The following is an 18,560-nucleotide window of genomic DNA, read 5'->3' as shown; positions in this document are numbered from 1 at the left end:
TGATATATTGTGTGTCCAGGAGACCAGGTGGAAAGGCAGTAAGGCTAGAAGTTTAGGGACAAGGTTTAAATTATTTTACCATGGTGTAGATTGGAAGAGAAATGGAGTCGGGGTTATTTTAAAAGAAGAGTTGGCTAAGAATGTCTTGGAGGTGAAAAGAGTATCAGATCGAGTGATGAGGCTGAAACTTGAAATTGAGGGTGTTATGTATAATGGGATTAGTGGCTATGCCCCACAGGTAGGATGTGAAACCTAGAGGTGAAAGAGAAATTCTGGAAGGAGCTAGACGAAGTAGTTCTGAGCATCCCAGACAGAGAGAGAGTCGTGATTGGTGCAGATTAAAATGGACATGTTGGTGGAGGAAATATGGGTGATGGAGAAGTGATGGGTTAAGTACGGCATCCAGGAAAGGAACTTGGAGGGACAGATGGTGGTAGACTTTGCAAAAAGGATGCAAATGGCTGTAGTGAACACTTTTTTCCAGAAGAGGCAGGAACATAGGGTGACTTTCAAGAGCAGAGGTAGAAGCACCCAGGTGGATTACATCTTGTGCAGAAGATGTAATCTAAAGGAGGTTACCGACTGTAAGGTTGTGGTACGGGAGAGTGTGGCTAGATAGCATAGGAGGGTGGTGTGCAAGATGACTCTGGTGGTGGGGAGGAAGATTAGGAAGACAAAGGCAGAGCAGAGAACCATGTGGTGGAAGCTGAGACAGGACAAGTGTTGTGCGACTTTTTGTTGTGCAGCTTTTCGGGAAGAGGTGAGAAAGGCTCTCGGTGGACAGGAGGAGCTTCCAGAAGACCGGACCACTGCAGCCAAGGTGATCAGAGAGGCAGGCAGGAGACTACTTGGTGTAGCTTCTGGTAGGAAAGGAGAGAAGGAGACTTGGTGGTGGAACCCCACAGTACACGAAATCATACAAGGAAAAAGGTTCGCTAAGAAGAAGTGGGACACTGAGAGGACCGAGGAGAGGCGAAAGGAATACATTTAGATGCGACACAGGGCAAAGGTAGAGGTGGCAAAGGCCAAACAGAGGCATATGATGACATGTATGGCAGGTTGGACACTAAAGAAGGAGAAAAGGATCTATACAGGCTGGCCAGACAGAGGGATCGAGAGGGGAAGGATGTGCAGCAGGTTAGGGTGATTAAGGATATAGATGGGAATATGTTGACCGGTGCCAGCAGTGTGCTAGCTCGATGGAAAGAATACTTCGAGGAGTTGATGAATGAGGAAAATGAGAGAGAAGGGAGAGTCGAAGAGGCAAGTGTGGTGGACCAGGAAGTGGAGATGATTAGTAAGGGGGGGAGTTAGAAAGGCATTAAAGAGGATGAAAAATGGAAAGGCAGTTGGTCCTGATGACATTCCTGTGGAGGTATGGAAGCATCTAGGAGAGGTGGCTGTGGAGTTTTTGACCAGCTTGTTCAATAGAATTCTAGCGTGTGAGAAGATGCCTGAGGAATGTAGGAAAGGTTTGCTGGTGTCCATTTTTAAGAACAAGGGTGATGTGCAGACCTGTGAGAACTATAGAGGAATAAAGTTGATGAGCCACACAATGGCGTTATGGGAAAGAGTAGTGGAGGCTTGACTCCGGACAGAAGTGAGTATTTGCGAGCAACAGTATGGTTTCATGCCTAGAAAGAGTACCACAGATGCATTATTTTCCTTGAGGATGTTGATGGAAAAGTAGAGCGAAGGTCAGAAGGCGCTACATTGTGTCTTTGTAGATCAAGAGAAAGCCTATAACAGAGTACCCAGAGAGGAACTGTGGTACTGCATGCGGAAGTCTGGAGTGGCAGAGAAGAATGTTAGAATAATACAGGACATGTACGAGGGCAGCAGAACAGCGGTGAGGTGTGATGTAGGTGTGACAGACGAATTTAAGGTGGAGGTGGGACTGCATCAGGGATCACCCCTGAGCCCCTTCCTGTTTGCAGTGGTGATGGATAGGCTGACAGATGAGGTTAGACTGGAATCCCAGTTGACCATGATGTTTGCAGATGACATTGTGATCTGCAGTGAAAGCAGGGAGCAGGTGGAGGAACAGTTAGAACGATGGAGGCATGCACTGGAAAGAAGAGAAATGAAGATTAGCCGAAGTAAAACAGAATATATGTGCATGAATGAGAGGGGTGGTGGGGGAAGAGTGAGGCTACAGGGAGAAGAGATGGCAAGGGTGGAGTACTTTAAATACTTGGGGTCAACCGTCCAGAGCAATGGTAAGTGGGGTCAGGAAGTGAAGAAACCGGTCCAAGCAGGTTGGAATGGGTGGAGGAAGGTGTCAGGTGTGTTGTGTGACAGAAGAGTCTCTGCTAGGATCAAGGGCAAAGTTTATAAAACAGTGGTGAGACCAGCCAAGATGTACGGATTAGAGACGGTGGCACTGAAGAGACAACAGGAAGCAGAGCTGGAGGTGGTGGAAATGAAGATGTTGAGGTTCGCTTTCGGAGTGACCAGGTTGGATAAAATTAGAAATGAGCTCATCAGAGGGATAGCCAAGGTTCGATGTTTTGGAGACAAAGTTAGAGAGAGCAGACTTCGATGGTTTGGACACGTCGAGAGGAGAAATAGTGAGTATATTGGTAGAAGGATGATGAGGATGGAGCTACCAGGCAAGAGAGCTAGAGGAAGACCAAAGAGAAGGTTGATGGATGTCGTGAGGGAAGACATGAGAGCCGTTGGTGTTCGAGAGGAGGTTCCAGGAGATAGGCTTACATGGAAAAGGATGACTCGCTGTGGCGACCCCTAAAGGGACAAGCCGAAAGGAAAAGAAGAAGAAGATATTTACATGTAGCAATAAATGTAGTGATATGCTCCATTTCATGTGATAAAGATAACCTATTTTAATCATTGTCCAGATAACCTCAATGTTTCAGTGATTATTTCCCTTTACAGAGCACTACAGATTAAAAAACAAACCAAAAATAAACCCCACTACATATTAAAAAAAAAAAAAAAAACTCTGGTAGCTAAATTCAGAATTAAATGTTGTGCATGTTACTTCGAAAAGATTAACACTGTTTTTCAGACTTTCATGGATTTCACACAATCCAAGAGCATTGTACACTTTGTTATTTAAAAGTCTACACTTAACGTTATCAGATGTCAAACGCCATGTTGTTACGTCATGGTTTGTTTTTCAATTTTAAAGCAATTTCGGTCACTGTTAACCAGTGACTGTCTGATTTACTTGATTTTAAGATGTGCCTGAGGAATAACAGTTCAGATAATTATTGATGCTTATATTTAACAACAGGGAGTAATTGACCTTAACACGAAACCAGCATCACAGACAGGAACTATCCATCCATCCATTTTCTGAGCCGCTTCTCCTCACTAGGGTCGCGGGCGTGCTGGAGCCTATCCCAGCTGTCATCGGGCAGGAGGCGGGGTACACCCTGAACTGGTTGCCAGCCAATCGGAGGGCACATACAAACAAACAACCATTCGCACTCACAGTCATACCGACGGGCAATTTTAAAGTCTCCAATTAATACATGTTTTTGGGATGTGGGAGGAAACCGGAGTGCCCGGAGAAAACCCACGCAGGCACGGACGGGGAGAACATGCAAACTCCACACAGGCGGGGCCGGGGATTGAACCCGGGTCCTCAGAACTGTGAGGCTGATGCTCTAACCAGTCATTCACCGTGCCGCCAGACAGGAACTATTGCTCTCAAATTAAGACAAAGCAACATAGTGCACCGCTTGCAGACATCTTCAATGTGTCTTTCCAGTAGCAGTTACCATTGATTTATTGTGTTTCTCTATTTTGCATCATTTTCTGACCAGCGCCGTGATCATTACGCACCTTTGCACAGCGAGCACCTTCTTCACTTTGTTGTCATGGCTGCCAACCTTCTTTAAAGAAACGTTCCCTGATGCTAAGGTAACCTGATCCATTTAACTTGTAGAGGAGGGCAAAATAATTTTGAAACACTTAGAAGCAAGAACATGCCCTACCTTTTGTTCCCAACCTGACTACGTGGATAAATAAGCATAAAGCCAAAGCCGAGGCTTGTTTGTACCATTGCTGTGGTTCCGCAATGCTTTTTCTGTACTTGTCCATCATAATACGATACAGTACTGTAGTTACCATGGCGACGCTTCCTTCTTCGTCATGGTCAGCAAGCAGTACAATAATGAAATAATCAAAATAATGCAAACGATTGAAGATCAAATTATATTTTTTTATGCTGACATATTTTCCTGTGGAATTAAAATATAATGAGGAAAGTAGTACACTTACTAGATATGCCCCCCCCCAAAAAAAATTTTTTTTGTGATCGAGTAATAATATATCTCCTTCCAGGGATGGGTGTTCAATGTCATTCCTTGGTTGGTGGCAATCCCCTCATCGCTCTTTAGTGGCTACTTGTCCGACCATCTCATCAGTAAAGGTATAAAAGTCAACTCTCCGGCCATTGCTGAAGAACTCACTTTTTCCAATGTAGTCGTTTCACTCAAACGGCCGTCCAACTGTCATCCCAACAGGCTTCGACACGACCTCAGTGAGGAAGTTAATGCAGGTATAGCCATCATACAAACATCCTGGTCCCTGAAACATGGTGCAATCTGTAAACTTTTGATGCATGTTTTTTTTTTCCTGTGCGTTTGCATCTCTAGTTTTTTTCAATGGGGATTTCCAGTGTGTTTACCCTGCTTCTGTGTGGAAACACCACATTCCCTTGGGCCACAGCATTTGTGTCGGCCACTATGGGCCTCACAACCTTCAGTCACAGGTATGACCATTCACCTTGCATCTTTTTGTCTGATGTTTCAACATGTTTATTTCCATGTTGTGGTGCTATTTACATGTCCTATTTACATGCCCTCCCTCTAGTGGTGATAGTTTACAAAAATATCCCATTTGGTCATCCCTGTCAAAGCTGTAAATGTCAAGAGTTTGTGTTGTAAAGGTTTATTTGTCCTGACCAAACCAAAAATGTGTCATTATAGACCCTGCTATTTTCATTGCTTCAGTCCCTAGCCCCTGCGAATAGCAAATTTCTGCAAGTAATTGTCACCCACCTAACTGTGATTATAATTGCCTATATTAATAGTTAAAACCATAAATATACCACAAACTATGATCCCCCAACAATTACATTTGGCATTTCAAACAAAAACATCTTCAAACATTGCTGTACTCTTATAAATACAGTAAGCATCTTACAGCTAACACAATATAGCTATCTGTACGTACAGTTCTGATTAAGAATTTCTTTAGTGGTGCAGTCCGGTGTAAAACAATGAAGATTCGACTGCACAACATAGCGCAGGAGTTACATGGTGCCGACACTACCCGAGGTGCTTCGGTGTTTACTAACCCGAAACCACTGAATCCACACAATAAAAACACGAACTGGCGGTCATAAGTAAGTTTAGCGATGTCCTGCTGAGCTTTTGTTACAGATTCCGCTGGTCTTGATTGCCCTGTTTAGTCCTAGTTTGGTTAAATTATTGTACTATCGTAACTATCGATCCTCTCTCACTGACTGTCAATCACAAATCTAACACGGCTGTTGTTAGATTTCTGATTGGGTGAACATGTATGTGTTGGCAGAACGTCCGCCTATATACATAATGGCCTTCTGCCTTGGAAATTTTGTCAACAACAACTAGTTAATGTTTTCTAAACCGTGGTTACGGCTGGCAGTCACCGTTTGTTGTCTCAGTTAAAAAGACGATACAGAGCACTAAATATCATACATAGTGTAAGGTAGTATTTGTCTCACGAAAACCAAAAATAATATTTTCAGACTATTTTTGTGATGTTGCAGAATATCATGAATAGGCGAGTTTTCCCGTGAATGATGGAGGATAGCTTTAAAAAATATATATGACTGCGGGGATTCACTGTATTCATCCAACTGAAAAGCTTGTGGATTTTTTTCATGGATTCCAATATTGAAATGGATAACAAAATCACAGTGTGGCTCCTGTAGTACCTAATGGGAATAATGGGTCGGAATTGAAGGAGACAGTGTCGAGTTGACCTTGTTGAGTAATGTAACAAGCACAAAATGTAAGCAAGTCAAAGAAAACTATGACCTCTGCTCAACATAAAAAATAAATAAATAAAAGAAATTTCTCTCAGTTGGATAATTGTACTATTGGCTTTGATTAAAAAAAGTAATAATAATAAAGAAATCAGTGTAGGAAGTTTTTTTTTTTTTTTTTTATAACCTTTTGACTTCAAAAGTGAGAAGAGACCGCAATTATTTGGAACATATCTGAAGAGATTAGTCACGAAAGACATCTGGCATGACAGGTTAGAATTTCACTCGGGCATTTCAATATTTTGAGCGGTGCACAGTGTCGCAATCGCAGGTGGCAGACTGGATCGGGCACACGCTTACACAGAATTAGCCTATTATGTTTTCGTTCCGTCATGGTCTTAACGGTTGTCACCTGACAAATACAGGCTTTGTGTTTACGTCTTCTTTTATATCGAGGAGATTTATCAGGGAACAAAACATCTGCTGCCCATTAGAGAATTGAATGCCACTCATTTTACAGTAGTAGCTAAAAGCAAAACAGAATTTGGCTCTGGAAGGAGTTTTAGTCGGAGAAATCGAACTGGTGATTCTTTTGGTCTCAAGATGCATTCATCATTTTCTCCCTTTAGTCACCGTTTTTCAGTTTGTGTATTTTAGTAGGTATTTTCTTTTCATGTTAAACGTCTCTCCCTTTCTGGTCCTCATCCTCTAGTTGCTCATATTTGACACTCATCAACTGAACGAGCTAATGGCATTTTCGCTTTACAGTGGCGTATCTGTAAACGTCCAAGATCTTGCTCCATCTTGTGCAGGGGCATTATTTGGTAAGCTCAAAAGAATTACTTTTTTTTTTAAATTGAAAACCTCCACAAGAGAATAGTTTTGAATAAAAGTTTAACATAGACTTCAGATTTATGTGCGTTTCTTTGACAGGTGTTATGAACACATGCGGCGCATTCTCAGGTGAGTTTCTTTCATTTCAGACAAAAAAACATAAATCTCTCCCCGGGATGATTGTTTTTACCTTTTAACACACACTTTGGTCAAATAATTAATCCACCTCTCAAAATGTTGACTTTGAGCTCGTGTGCTTGCTCTCAGTGGCGTTGGCCTGTGTATGTCATGTTTATTTCATCACGAAAGCTTCACGGCGTCCGCCACAGATGAATAATAGAGGACCCAGAATGACAGACAGTCGTCGTTCCTGCGAGGGAGTCGCAATGAACTGTTGACATTTTCTCTGCGGAACGTGCCGCTATCACATAGACCTTTCATCTCTTTGGCCTGATCTACTTTTTATTGTGTGCGTAGGGGTCCTTATGGTGTATTTCTCGGGGTATCTCATCGAGTCCACAGGCTCTTGGAGGTCCATGTTTGGCCTCATCACCGCCGTCAATCTGCTGGGCCTCTGCATCTTCTTGGCCTTCGCTGAGGCCCGCCGCGTCGACATCGACCCCAGCAAGATCCGACATCACAACATCCATATATGAGTACTCCTTCCCAGACTGGACTTGGATGTCCTGGGAAGGAGCTACATCCTTCACATGGGAGGTCTGTCCGTCTGTCTCTCTCTCTCTCTCTCTCTCTCTCTCTCTCTCTCTCTCTCTCTCTCTCTCTCTCTCTTTCTCTCTCTCTTTCTCTCTCTCTCTCTCTCTCTCTCTCTCTCTCTCTCTCTCTCTTTCTCTTACTCTTTCTCTTTCTCTCTCTTTTGCTCCTGCACACACTTAACTGCGTAGACCATACGTGTAACGCACACACTGGTGTCTCCCTAATTTTGTTCACATAGATACACAACATTGAATCCTAAAAAAGAAAAGAAAAAAAAAACATGTTGTCAGGGAACTGTTCAGGGAGGCTGGTCAAGTTTTTTTTAGTTTAGGATGATTTAAAAGCACATAGTTAAAATGTAAATAGCTTCATTTTGTAGTTTAAAGGAGGACTTTGCACACCCCCTCCAAAAAAAACAAAACATTTTTGGTCATATTTGTAAATGGTCATTATATTTTGACAGTACTTCTTGATAAATATGATCTGTAAAAAATCAGCCGTCCGTGGGCCCCATCTTTGCCTCTAATTTAATATACAAGAAACCACACACTCACATATCATATTTATCATGTACGCTACTACTGGCAAGTTATAATGACTGTTTTAACAAATATGACAAAGTGATTTTTTGGGGGTTGAAAATTTAAAGCCCCTTTGTGCATTTGTTTGCAGGAGTACACAGAAACTAGAAACAGCCATGAAACTTTACGCAGGGGTGTGGCGTTGGCCAAGGAGCAACCAAGTCAAATTTGTTTGTTCTGGATTCAGAAAATAGTGCTGATCCAAAAATTGTTTTCCTTTTGCACAGTTTTAGATTTTCTAAATTTTAAAAACCTTAATTTCTCAGTACAATTTGGGGAATCTTGATGGCAAGGCTTGTGCAGGATGCTGGAGTTTATGAAGAGTAAAAATTGCAGATAAGGGATAGGAATAGTTATCAATTAGTCAGTATATTGATTAAGAATTCTATGGATTTTGTGAAATAGATTCTTATTTAATTGATCTTAAAGCAGTTCAGTTATTGATGGGTAGTTTTCCCCATAGTCAAGAACATTTGGTCAAATGTTGATTCAAATTCACATTTTTAACCTTGGAGGAGATCTGCACTTTGAATGTTATAATGGGGCTGAATTCAAGAAAATGCTTCTGGAACCTCACCTCATCCTTAAGAGCCATTCGCCTGACAAAACATGTTTAGAGTTTATCTGTGCCTGGTCCTTGTGCTTTTGTGTGAGGTGCTTTTGCCAGTGTTCTCATGTCCTGTACTGTTTGTTCCCCATCGCCACCGTTGCACTTTCTTTTACGGTGAGATGAAGAGGCTTAAAATGAGTGAGTGTATCCTCCCTGTTTCCTGTCTTAACAAATGTTCGAAAGCAGAAAGACCAAAGTTACTGAAATTATACTTTTTTTTCCTTAAATGTCGATTCAAGCTGTACAAATACCTCATGTAATTATTTCGTACTGTACTTATATATTTTTATTGCTTAAGAAGTATATTTTTAGAGAGAATAAATATATTAAGTTGAGATGGCAGGGGAAAAAAACACCCCTGATAGACCTGACTCGTCTGAATGTGAATCTTGCTTTGGTGGAAGCAGCTATCGTACTTATTGTCGTCATGGAAGACAGGAAGTCAAGTCAGTATTTGGCTAATTTGGAAAACGTCTCCCCCTCTCTGTCTCAACTTGCCCCCCTATGGTTTGCTGTGCGCGCATTGCACACTGGCATCATGAATGTTGCACACCTTGCAAGAAAATGGGAGATGTTCAGTTTGTAGAACAGCGAAGACCTTTTTGTCTTCTATTGTCACACATGGGAAAAATGAAAATGATGGGTTGTAGCTTTTGGAAGATTTGATATCGAGTTCAGGTGCTTACTTGACGTAGCCAATCTATGCATTCATGTTTTTGTGCCTGCTTGCGAGTCACATTGATGTGATCATTGTGTCGCTGCGTGTCATCTTGACCTTTATGTACGAAGGTACATCTTTGTACGGTTCTTGTAATAGGCTTTTTTTTCCCTTTTAATGCACAGCACATTCCTTGTCATTTATTGGTCCAAAATGATTAGATTGTTTTGTATGACAGTGAAAATGTTATTTATTTTGTCATCATACATCCTTGGTTTAAGGTTAGCAAAAGAAAACTTGATCAGGCTAGTTACAGTAATTGATTTTGATAATTTATCACAGCCTGAAAGTACATATCCGCTGTATCTTGCTACCTTGACGGAATGTAAAATTCCTTTAACACATCATAGGGAACAAATATTGTTACACCAAATGTGCTATTCTTCAGATGCTTCACCTTTTCTTTTTACATTGCTTTTCTTTACCAATTTTCGCATTCTCTTACTCATGTTGCACACTAACATTTATACAATAAATTGTTCAGTGTGGTTCTTGACAGCTTTCCTGGGAGTTTTGATGTGTTGCTGCAGAAAGGCAGTATTATTAAATAAAAATGATATACTGTTATTTAAAAGCATGTCCTAACTGAACAAATAAAAATATTTTGTCAACACCTGCGAGTTGGCTGCAGTATTTGAGGCATCTACATGTGGTTTCCATGCAATGCCACTAGGAGACAGTAAAGTGTTGATATAGCGCCTGCAATGATCTTTTTTTTATTTTTTTATTTTTTGCAACTACTCTGCAGGAAACTATTAACTTGACCTGACATCACAATGAATCACTGCATCACCTCTAGAACAATTTGTCCGGGTTCCATTCTTGGGCCATCCCAGCCCGATATCCCCAAATCTGGGCCAGCGGGACTTACTGTATAGTGGTGGCACCATATGGCAGGATACTGTGTGCCATGCTGGCTAGCTGGCACTACCCATGTGTGAATGGCCAGACGCTAGTCAAACCAGCCCACTCCTTCTCATGGGACCCAACAGCTAGGTTGCCATAGAAACAGGTGGCCCATGTGGTAAGGAGAAGAAAGAGGAGAGGGGTGTTCACCTAAAGTAACAAGAAGTTTCACGTTGGTGGGCTTGATGTACAGAACTTGGATGCCTCAAACAGCCTCGCCCGCAATGAGGTGGCGCGCCACTTATTGGAGTGCTCTCCTTGACAGAAAATGGCGCCGTAAAAGCAGACATAACAGTGATGAGCAGCCCACTATTTAATTAGCAGAGAGGAAACGGAGTGCAGCGGCAAGAGATGATAAACCTTCCCCCCCCCGCAACTTGTCGGCCAGTCGGAGTAACCCACTAAAGGCAAACCCCATCAGAGAGCCAGAGATACATGTAAATGAAATAGCCCCATTAATTAGTAATTAACATCAAGTTAATGACATTTCACTGTGTCGCCATCTCGACTCCTGTCCTTTCTCCTAGTGGAGGGGCTGACTCTGCTCCCTGAGTTGAATGCTAATTAGCGCAAAACTAAACTGCCATATAGGGCCACCTCATAATATAGAGGCCCAGTTGAAGAGTGGTCATTGTGTGGGGAGGATTAATCACTTTGTAGTAATAGATCAGGAGGCATTATAAGTCTGCCGCTCCTTAGAGGACTGTGATATTGGGGGCCATTGATGGGCTTTATGTGCTAATTGCGCTGTGCCTGTTAGCTCCCTCGTGACTAACTACTACTTTTAACCAGTCTGACAAGACTAAATTCACTACTTTATAATCCCGCTTTGCTTTAAGTCTGGAAAAGTGAAAAGCACACTATAGACAAATGTATTAGGCCTCGTCATTACGCTTAGCGTGGATAGGAAGTTAAAGTGAAAGAAAGTCTATTTCTTTTGCAGCCGTTCAACTCTTTTTACAAGGTTGTTCTTCCACACAGTCTCGTCAAACCACACCTTTGTGCAGGGTTGTGAAGGCTTGAATTGTTTCTTAATTTATTGAGATGATTCATTTACAATGGTGCCCTGAGATACAAGTGACCCGACATTTTTTGTTTGTTTTTCGATGACCGAGGCATCGTTCGGCTGATTTTTTTATTTTTTTTATTTTATTTTTTTGCTTTGATTTGCGAGCATTTGGGAATTTGAGCATTACACGTTGTGTATTTAAAACCCACCAAACAACTTTGCCTTAGAAATGGCCCTCACTATCTTAATGCTAACACATAATGTAAAAGGCCATAGACAGGCTAACACTTAGTATTGATAGGCACAGTCTTATAACCCTTGAAGTAATGTATATTTGAACACATACAATGCAGCAAGAAATTTAAACAGACCATATAGCAATATTCACAGGCATATATTCTTTATCCTCTGCAAAAACGACTTATTGCAGCTTACTGAGTTTAGCTGTGAGCGTCTTCTTCGTATGTTATATCTGTATAATGTTACCCCCTGGTGGCCAAGGCACACACTAGGATGAGCGGCACAATGATGAAATAATGATGTACAAACTGCTTAATTCTTTACTTTCTATTTAATGATATTACTGTATGTTTTTATAAAGTACAATACTGTAGATTAGAATGCAAATTTTTGTATTAAAAACACGTTACAAAATGTTTTTTTTTTTTTTTTTTGGGGGGGGGGGGTGGAATGGAACAGATTAATTGCATTTCCACTCATTTCAGTGGGGAAAGATGAGTTGAGATACATAAGTCACGGCACCATTTGTATTTTTCCCCCGCAACAAATGTGCCACTAAAATATTTAAACATGGAATTAAAATCAACAACTTTCTACTCCCCCCATTTTGAAAGCTGAATTGTGTTAATTGTAATTAATAATATATCTTTTCATCCATCCATCCATTTTCTGTACCACTTTATCCTCACAAGTGTCGCAGGCGTGCTGGAGCCTATCCCAGCCATCTTTGGGCGAGAGGCGGGGTACACCCTGAACTGGTCGCCAGCCAATTGCAGGGCACATACTAACAAACAACCATTCGCGCACACATTCACACCTAAGGGCAATTTGGAGTCTTCAATCAACCTACCATGCATGTTTTTTGAATGTGGGAGGAAACCGGCGTGCCCGGAGGAAACCCATGCAGGCACGGGGAGAACATGCAAACTCCACACAGGCGGGGCCAGGGATTTGAACCCCGGTCCTCAGAACTGTGAGGCAGATGTGCTAACCAGTCGTCTACCATGCCGCTCATATCTTGTCATGTGATCTAGAAAAAATTTTTTTGAACGTCTACAAGAAATTGCTAAATTCTTCTTTTCCTTTCGACTTGTCCCTTTAGGGGTCGCCACAGCGCGTCATCCTTTTCCATGTAAGCCTATTTCCTGCATCCTCCTCTCGAACAACAACGGCTCTCATGTCTTCCCTCACGACATCCATCACCCTTCTCTTTGGTCTTCCTCTAGCTCTCTTGCCTAGCAGCTCCATCCTCATCATACTTCTACCAATATACTCACAATTTCTCCTCTCGACATGTCCAAACCATCGAAGTCTGCTCTCTCTAACTTTGTCTCCAAAGCTTCGAACCTTGGCTGTCCCTCGGATGAGCTAATTTGTAATTTTATCCAACCTTGTCAGTCCGAGAGCGAACCTCAACATCTTCCTTTCCACCACCTCCAGCTCTGCTTCCTGTTGTCTCTTCAGTGCCACTGTCTCTAATCCGTACATCATGGCTGGCCTCACCACTGTTTTATAAACTTTGCCCTTCATCCTAGCAGAGACTCTTCTGTCACGCAACACACCTGCAACCTTCCTCCACCCGTTCTACCCTGCTTGGACCCGCTTCTTCACTTCCTGACCACACTCACCATTGCTCTGGACGGTTAATCCCAAGTATTTAAAGTCCTCCAACCTTGCCATCTCTTCTCTCTGTAGCCTCACTCATCCCCCACCAACTATCATTCATGCACATATATTCTGTTTTACTTCGGCTAATCTTGATTCCTCTGCTTTCCAGTGCATGCCTCCATCTTTCTAACTGTTCCTCCACCTGCTCCCTGCTTTCACTGCAGATCACAATGTCATCTGCAAACATCATGGTCCACGGGGATTCCAGTCTACCCTCATCTGTAAGCCTATCCATCACCACTGCAAACAGGAAGGGGATCAGGGGTGATCCCTGATGGAGTCCCACCTCCACCTAAAATTCGTCTGTCACACCTACAGCACACCTCACCACTGTTCTGCGGCCCTCATACATTTCCTGTATAATTCTAACATACTTCTCTGCCACTCCAGATTTCCGCATGCAGTACCACTGTTTCTCTCTGGGTGCTCTGTCATAGGCTTTCTCTAGCTCTAGAAAGACACAATGTAGCTCCTTCTGATCTTCTCTACTTTTCCATCAACATCCACAAGGCAAATAATGCATCTGTGGTACTCTTTCTAGGCATGAAAACATACTGTTGCTTGCAAATACTTCTGTCATGAGTCTACCCTCCACTACTCTTTCCCATAACGTCATTGTGTGGCTCATTAACTTAATTCCTCTATAGTTCCCACATCTCTGGACATCACCCTTGTTCTTACAAGTAGGCACCAGAACACTTTTCCTCCATTCCTCAGGCATCTTCATCCATCCATCCATCCATTTTCTACCGCTTATCCGTGTCGGGTCGCGGGGGCAGGGACGCCCAGACTTCCCTCTCCCCAGCCACTTCATCCAGCTCTTCCGGGGGGATACAGAGGCGTTCCCAGGCCAGCCGAAGGACGTAGTCTCTCCAGCGTGTACTGGGTCGTCCCCGGGGTCTCCTCCTGGTGGGACATGCCCGGAACACCCCACCAGGGAGGCGTCCGGGAGGCATCCGAATCAGATGCCCCAGCCACCTCATCTGACTCCTCTCGATGTGGAGGAGCAGCGACTCTACTCTGAGATCCTCCCGGATGACCAAGCTTCTCACCCTATCTCTAAGGGAGAGCCCGGACACCCTGCGGAGGAAACTCATTTCGGCCGCTTATATCCGGGATCTTGTTCTTTCGGTCATGACCCACAGCTCGTGACCATAGGTGAGGCTAGGAACGTAGATCGACCGGTAAATTGAGAGCTTCGCCTTTCAGCTTAGCTCCTTCTTTACCACAACGGACCGATACAAAGTTCGCATCACTGCAGACCGATCTGCCTGTCAATCTCCCGTTCCATTCTTCCCTCACTTGTGAACAAGACCCCAAATACTTGAACTCCTCCACTTGGGGCAGGATCTCATCCCCGACCTGGAGAGGGCACGCCACCCTTTTCTGACTGAGGACCAGGGTCTCAGATTTGGAGGTGCTGATTCTCATCCCACACTCGGCTGCGAACTTCTCCGGTGAGAGTTGGAGGTCATGGCTTGATAAAGCCAACAGAACCACATCATCAAAAAGCAGAGATGCAATACTGAGGCCACCAAACCGGACCCCCTCTATGCCTCGGCTGCGCCTTGAAATTCTGTCCATAAATGTTATGAACGGAATCGATGACAAAGGGCAGCCTTGGCGGAGTCCAACCCTCACCGCGAACGAGTCCGACTTACTGCCGGATATGCGGATGAAACTCTGACACCGGTCGTACAGGGACCAACAGCCCGTATCAGCCCGCTGAGGAGCTTTTTAACCACCTCGGTGACCTCAACCCCAGAGATAGGAGAGCCCGCCTCAAAGAACCCAGCCTCTGCTCCCTCATGGGAAGGCGTGTCGGTGGAATTGAGGAGGTCTTCGAATTATTCTCCCCACCGACTCACAACGTCCCGAGTCGAGGTCAGCAGCACCCCATCCCCACTATACACAGTGTTGATGGTGCACTGCTTCCCCCTCCTGAGACGCTGGATGGTGGACCAGAATTTCCTTGAAGCCGTTCGGAGGTCTTTCTCCATGGCTTCACCAAACTCCTCCCATGCCCGAGTTTTTGCTTCAGCGACCACCAAAGTTGCATTCCGCTTGGCCAGCCGGTATCCATCAGCTGCCTCAGGAGTCCCACAGGCCAAAAAGGACTGATAGGACTCCTTCATCAGCTTGACGGCATTCGGGGATTGCCGCCACGACAGGCGTCGAGCACCTTACGGCCACAGCTCCGGTCGGCCGCCTCAGCAATGGAGGCGCGGAACATGGTCCACTCGGACTCGATGTCCCCCACCTCCCCCGGAACATGAGCAAAGTTCTGTCGGAGGTGGGAGTTGAAACTCCTTCTGACAGGGGATTCTGCCAGACGTTCCCAGCAGACCCTCACAATACGTTTGGGCCTGCCACGTCGGACCGGCATCAACTCACCACCAGGTGGTGGTCAGTTGACAGCTCCGCCCCTCTCCTCACCCGAGTGTCCAAGACATGCGGCCGCAAGTCCGATCACACGACCACAGAGTTGATCATCGAACTGTGACCTAGGGTGTCCTGGTGCCAAGTGCATGTGTGGACACCCTTATGCTTGAAACTGGTGTTCGTTATGGACAATCCGTGATGAGCACAGAAGTCCAATAACAGAACACCGCTCGGGTTCTGATCGGGGGGGCAGTTCCTCCCAATCACGCGCTTCCAGGTCTCACTGTCATTGCCCACGTGAGCATTGAAGTCCCCCAGCAGAACGATGGAGTCCCCAGCAGGAACGCTCTCCAGCACCCCCTCCAAGGACTCCAAAAATGGTGGGTACTCTGAACTGCTGTTTGGTGCATAGGCACAAACAACAGTCAGGACCCTTCCCCCCACCCGAAGGCGGAGGGAGGCTACCCTTTCGTCCACCGGGGTAAACTCCAACGTACAGGCGTCAAGCCGGGGGACAATAAGTATACCCACACCTGCTCGGCGTCTCTCACCGTGGGTAACTCCAGAGTGTAAGAGAGTCCAACCCCTCTCGAGAGGACTGGTACCAGAGCCCAAGCTGTGTGTGGAGGCGAGTCCGACTATATCTAGTCGGAACTTCTCGACCTCACACACACCTTTCCCTGCCAGAGAGGTGACATTCCACGTCCCTAGAGCCAGCTTCTGTAGCTGGGGATTGGATCGCCAAGTTCCCCGCCTTCGGCCACCGCCCAGCTCACACTGCACCCGACCCCAATGGCCCCTCCCACAGGTGGTGAGCCCACGGAAAGCAGTCATCTTCTCACGCACTAGAATTCTATTGAACAAGCGTGTCAAAAACTCCACAGCCATATCTCCTAGATGCTTCCATACCTCCATAGAAATGTCATCAGGAGCAACTGCCTTTCAATTTTAATCTCTTTAATGCCTTTCTAACTTCCCCCTTACTAATCATTGCCACTTCCTAGTCCACCACACTTGCCTCTTCTTTTCTCCCTTTCTCCCTCATTTTCCTCATTCATCAACTCCTCGAAGTATTCTTTCCATCTATCTAGCACCCTACTGGCACCAGTCAACATATTTCCATCTCTATCCTTAATCACCCTAACCTGCTGCACATCCTTCCCATCTCTAGTCCTCCGTCTGGCCAACCTGTATAGATCCTTTTCTCCTTCTTTAGTGTCCAACCTGGCATACATGTCATCATATGCCTCTTGTTTGGCCTTTGCCCACCTCTACCTTTTCCCTATGTCGCATCTCAATGTATTCAATGTACTTCTCTCCTTTCCTGCCAGGAGATACACCAAGTACTCTCCTGCCTGCCTCTCTGATCACCTGGGCTGCAGTGGTCCAGTCTTCTGGAAGCTCCTCCTGTCCACTGAGAGCCTGTCTCACCTCTTCCCGAAAAGCTGCACAACACTCGTCTCAGATTCAACCACATGGTTCTCTGCTCTGCTTTTGTCTTCCTCGTCTTCCTCCCCACCACCAGAAACATCTTACACACCACTATCCTATGCTGTCTAGCCACACTCTCCCTTACCACTACCTTACAGTCAGTAACCTCCTTCTGATTGCATCGTCTGCACAAGATGTAATCCAACTGCGCGCTTCTACCTCCGCTCTTGTAGGTCACCCTATGTTCCTGCCTCTTCTGGAAAAAAGTGTTCACTACAGCCATTTGCTTCCTTTTACAAAGTCTACCACCATCTGTCCCTCCAAGTTCCTTTCCTGGATGCCGTACTTACCCATCACTTACCCTAAACTTCTAGCCTTACTGCTTTTCAACCTGCTCTACTGGACACACAATATATCAGATTGCTAAAATAGGTGTTACAAATGCTTGAAATTGCCAAATTATGTGTTACAAATGCTTGAATTTACAGTACAACTTGAAGATGGCTTTGGAAAAGGTGTGAGAACCTTGTTTTTTTGTGCACTGGGGCATAGACATGCCGGAAGAGAAAACGACCTTCCCTTAAAAAATTTTTTTTAAAAAGTTGGAAACATGCAACTGTCCTGTACAATTAGGATTCAATAGTAACTAAGGGATGGTCAATTAATGCACTTAAATCCATCCATTTTCCATACCAATTACTAGGGTTGCGGGCGTGCTGGAGCCTATCCCACCTGACTCTGGGCAAGAGGCGGGGTAATTAATTTAAATGTTTATCCCAATTTGTTTTTAATCTATACCACTAGATCATTATCGAGCACACTCCATGTATGGTATCCGTCTTCGTGTCTACTGTTTGCTTCTCAGTCTTGTCAAACTTATCCATATTTGACTCGTTCAAACAATAGCCGAGCCCACTCCCGATTATCACACACAACCAAATATGTTGATTTCTGTCAATTAAACCCTATCAGCTGTTTGCCTCCTGCCACACATATGGCCTGTGTTAAATCTACAGAGCAAGTGGAGTCGACCTTGAGAGGGGCATCATTTTAATGGAACCCTGAGGGACAAGACCCACACCTGCGCAAAAATAACACTGAACCACGTGAAAAACCCACCGGCAGGATGAGGACAACATTGAATACATTGTGTGTGTTTGTGTGTGTGTTTCTCCCTTTAAGCCTATTATGTTTGTCATTTTGCTGTATTAAACATTATATGTCTGTGTTATGCACCACCAGTGGTACTTCAGTGGAGTTCAAGTACCACCTTTTTATTTTTTTTTAAATCACATTACCTGGGCAGCAGTGCTGTGATAAGTGGTTAGCACGTCTGCCTCACATCCTCCCACGTTCCAAAAAAGATGCATGTCAGGTTCTTTAAAGCCTTTGTGAGTATGAATGGTTGTTGGTCTATACAGGGCATATAAAAAGTCTACACACCCCTCTTCAAATGCCAGGTTTAT

At 44.4% G+C, this 18,560-nt stretch overlaps 1 protein-coding gene across 1 annotated transcript in view; it reads left to right on the top strand.

The window, feature by feature from the left end:
- The window catches only part of slc17a9b (solute carrier family 17 member 9b), a 33,458-nt gene extending 23,387 nt beyond the window's left edge, over positions 1–10,071 (top strand). The window contains exons 7-13 of the mRNA XM_061698326.1: positions 3,792–3,888; positions 4,312–4,399; positions 4,494–4,528; positions 4,626–4,741; positions 6,770–6,825; positions 6,935–6,964; positions 7,313–10,071. Coding sequence (XP_061554310.1) covers positions 3,792–3,888; positions 4,312–4,399; positions 4,494–4,528; positions 4,626–4,741; positions 6,770–6,825; positions 6,935–6,964; positions 7,313–7,491 — 601 coding nt within the window. The 3' untranslated portion in view covers positions 7,492–10,071. The remainder of the gene's footprint in view (positions 1–3,791; positions 3,889–4,311; positions 4,400–4,493; positions 4,529–4,625; positions 4,742–6,769; positions 6,826–6,934; positions 6,965–7,312) is intronic.
- The last annotated feature ends 8,489 nt before the right edge of the window (positions 10,072–18,560 follow it).

The sequence above is a fragment of the Phycodurus eques genome, chromosome 1 (genome assembly GCF_024500275.1).
Source record: "Phycodurus eques isolate BA_2022a chromosome 1, UOR_Pequ_1.1, whole genome shotgun sequence".
NCBI classification, from domain to species: domain Eukaryota; kingdom Metazoa; phylum Chordata; class Actinopteri; order Syngnathiformes; family Syngnathidae; genus Phycodurus; species Phycodurus eques.
Note: the sequence above shows the minus strand (reverse complement) of the source record. Positions and strands in the feature narration are given on the sequence as shown.